At 32.4% G+C, this 3,691-nt stretch overlaps 1 protein-coding gene across 1 annotated transcript; it reads left to right on the top strand.

The window, feature by feature from the left end:
• Window positions 1–754: 754 nt before the first annotated feature.
• Window positions 755–980, top strand: FIBRA_08472 (uncharacterized protein; the record flags this gene model as incomplete). Its single annotated transcript, XM_012330119.1, has 2 exons — window positions 755–772; window positions 906–980. The coding sequence occupies 2 exons, from the start codon at window positions 755–757 to the stop codon at window positions 978–980; spliced, it is 93 nt and encodes a 30-aa protein (XP_012185509.1).
• Between the last annotated feature and the right edge of the window lie 2,711 nt (window positions 981–3,691).

The raw sequence follows: 3,691 nt of genomic DNA, 5'->3' as shown, positions 1-3,691 counted from the left end.
GCCACCTAGCCTACCCCTAACGGGAGGCATAGGGGAAAGGGGTGCGACGGCTCCCTAACGGCCTAGGGGGAGGCAGGGAAGGCGAGGGAGGGAGAGAAACGTATAGAAAAATAAAGAAAGGACAGCGAAGCTGCTTCTATGTATTATAAAATAAAATATTTTAAACAGGCGCTAGAAGACGGCATAAAAGGAGGTAATAATATAAGGTTAATTTAATTAGGTAAATTAAAATTACTCATTTTATATTAAGCCATGTATAAATAATAAGGTCTTTTAGTATAATGGTCGTACAGCTACCCTTCAAGTAGCTAGTATCAGTTCAATTCTGATAAAGATCACTTTTATATTTAAAGCAGCTTCGCATCCCGTTAGGGTCCTAAGGGCATCCAGCCCGTATTTAAATATCAAAAAATAAATAAATATATATTGGAAATATTTAATTTATTTAATTAATTTAAAAATAATTAGAGAGCTAAAATGAAATGAAGATAATCAGAAATATAAGTATAAAAATAAGCTTCTAGCTTATTAATTTAAAAATAAAAGTTTTATGAGTTCCTGGTTGTCTTCAACAAATGCTAAAGAGATAGGTACTCTATATTTAATCTTTGCAGTATTTGCTGGTATGATAGGTACAGCATTTTCTGTTTTGATTAGATTAGAACTATCTAGTCCTGGTGTTCAAATATTACAAGGTGATCACCAACTATTTAATGTAATAATAACTGCACACGCATTCATTATGATTTTCTTCATGGTTATGCCTGCATTAGTAGGTGGTTTTGGTAACTACTTATTACCAGTTCAAGTGGGAGCTCCGGATATGGCTTTCCCTAGATTGAATAATATCTCATTTTGGTTATTACCACCTGCACTAATATTATTATTATTAAGTTCTTTAGTAGAAAATGGAGCAGGAACAGGATGGACTGTTTATCCTCCTTTGGCCGGTGTTCAAAGTCACTCTGGTGGAAGTGTAGATCTAGCAATTTTTAGTTTACACTTGGCTGGAGTATCATCTTTACTTGGTGCTATGAATTTCATAACTACAGTATTGAACATGAGAACAAACGGTATGAGCCTACACAAATTACCTTTATTTGTATGGGCTATATTTGTTACAGCAATCTTACTACTATTATCACTACCGGTATTAGCCGGTGGAATCACAATGCTTCTTACAGATAGAAACTTTAATACTAGTTTCTATGATCCTGCTGGAGGAGGTGATCCTATCTTATATCAACATCTTTTCTTAAGCGTCGAAGACGCTTTAATTATTTATATGTTGACTACACCTTTTGTAAAACCTTCTTCTAGTTCTCGATCATTTAATTTTGATTATTTTTATACATATTATTCTAAATTTTATCCTAATAATTCAAAACCATCAAAAGATTTCTTAGAATGGTTTATTGGATTTACTGAAGGGGACGGATCATTTATTGTTACTAAACGAGGTAATATTCAATTTGTTATTACTCAAAGTACTTCAGATGTACAAATATTGTATTATATCATGAAAAATCTTGGATTTGGTAAAGTTATTCAACAATCTAAATCTAGTAATACTCATCGGTTTATTGTTCAAGATATGCTTAATTTATCACTTATTTCTCTTATTTTTAATGGTAATATGGTATTCTTTACACGAAATACTAGATTTTTAACTTTTCTTTCCGTATTTAATGATTTAGCTTTACGTATGCAGCTTCGCATAGACAATATTATACCAATTACTGATACTGTCTTACCTAATTTAAATGATTCTTGGTTAGCTGGATTTACTGATGCTGAAGGATGTTTTACTCTTTCTTTACTTTCTAATAGTTTAGGTTATCGATTTAGATTTATATTAAGTCAAAAATGGCAAGTAAATAAATGCATATTAGAACATTTTACCTTATTGTTTACAGTAGGGGCAGTATCTCCACATTCAAAAAAAGACCAATGGGATTTTATAATTAATGGTGTAAAAAATTGTAATTATATTTTTTCTTATTTTGATGCTGCGAAGCAGATTACGTACAAAAAAATTTAAATCTTATTTATTATGGAAAGAATTACAATCAAGACTAATTAAAGGAGATCATCTTAATCCTTTAACTAGAGAGGATATGAAGAAACAAGCTAAACATATAAATAAAAATTAAAGCTAGAAGACGGGGAAAACAGAGAATGCTTTAGCTAAAGCTATGAAGCCTAATAGGCAGATGTTAAATAAAATATTTAAAGACCTATACGTCTATCCCGATCCCGATCCCGATCCCTAGCCTTTAGGCATAGGGGAAGGGGAAGGGGCGCATGGCTAGCAGGCAAATGCGTTAGAAATTCTATATATTATTTCAGCATAGCATTACTCTAGTCCTTATCTATATTCCACTATGTAATTCTTAGAAAAAAATAACTTAAAGTTTCTCTCGAAAAAGAGGGAAGTGGTATGATAAGTTTTACCTGACAGGGTAAAATAACCCGGCTACGCCGGGTTAGGCTATACTAGTGTAATTTACGGTCAACAGTATTCTCAACTAAAGACCGTCGGTTTTCTAAGAAATCGCTACAGACTGGGTCACTGGTGGGTATCTGAAATGATGCTTAATGTACAGTCGGTTCCTCCATCAAATTAAATTTAAAACTAACCAAATAAAAATTATTTTGATCACAAGGCTATTAATGAAGCTATAGTTAAACTAAAATCTGTCCTATTTTAGGGGACACTAATAGAAATAGATAGTACCTGGACCTAATTCGAGAATAAAATAAATTAGGTTTGGAGGAATGGGTTCTTTGGACACCCAGAAGTTTATATTTTAATTATACCTGGATTTGGTATAGTTAGTCACGTTGTATCAACATTCTCAGGTAAACCTATCTTCGGTTATCTAGGTATGGTTTATGCTATGTTCTCTATCGGAATATTAGGTTTCCTAGTTTGGTCTCACCATATGTTTGCTGTTGGTTTAGACGTGGATACTAGAGCTTACTTTACTGCAGCTACTATGGTTATTGCTGTTCCTACTGGTATTAAAATATTCAGTTGGATAGCTACTTTATATGGTGGTAGCTTAAGATATACTACACCTTTATTATTCACTTTAGGATTCTTAGCTTTATTCACAATAGGTGGATTAACTGGTGTTGTTTTAGCTAACGCATCAATGGATATTGCATTACACGATACATACTATGTAGTTGCACATTTCCACTATGTATTATCTATGGGTGCTGTATTCGCACTATTCGCAGGATTCTATTTCTGGACTCCTAAAATTATTGGATTAACTTATAATGAATTATTAGGTAAAATACACTTCTGGATTATGTTTGTTGGGGTTAACTTAACTTTCTTCCCTCAACACTTCTTAGGATTAGCTGGTATGCCAAGAAGAATCCCAGATTATCCTGATGCCTTTTCAGGATGGAACACTGTATCTAGTTTTGGATCATTAATATCTGTAGTTGCTACAGTATTATTTGGTTACATTATTTATGATATTTTTTCTAATGGTAAAGCTGTAAATAATAATCCTTGGGCAGTACCTTCATATTATACATCTACTGTTTTATTTAATAGTGAAACAGAAACTGCTAATACATTAGAATGGGCTTTAGCTAGTCCTATTCCATTCCATGCATTTGAAATGTTACCAGTACAATCTTAATATTTTTTATATATTATAAAATATAATTA

Source organism: Fibroporia radiculosa (genome assembly GCF_000313525.1).
Source record: "Fibroporia radiculosa TFFH 294 genomic supercontigs, scaffold447, whole genome shotgun sequence".
Classification (NCBI taxonomy): Eukaryota; Fungi; Basidiomycota; class Agaricomycetes; order Polyporales; family Fibroporiaceae; genus Fibroporia; species Fibroporia radiculosa.
This window is presented reverse-complemented; position numbering and strand designations above follow the sequence as displayed.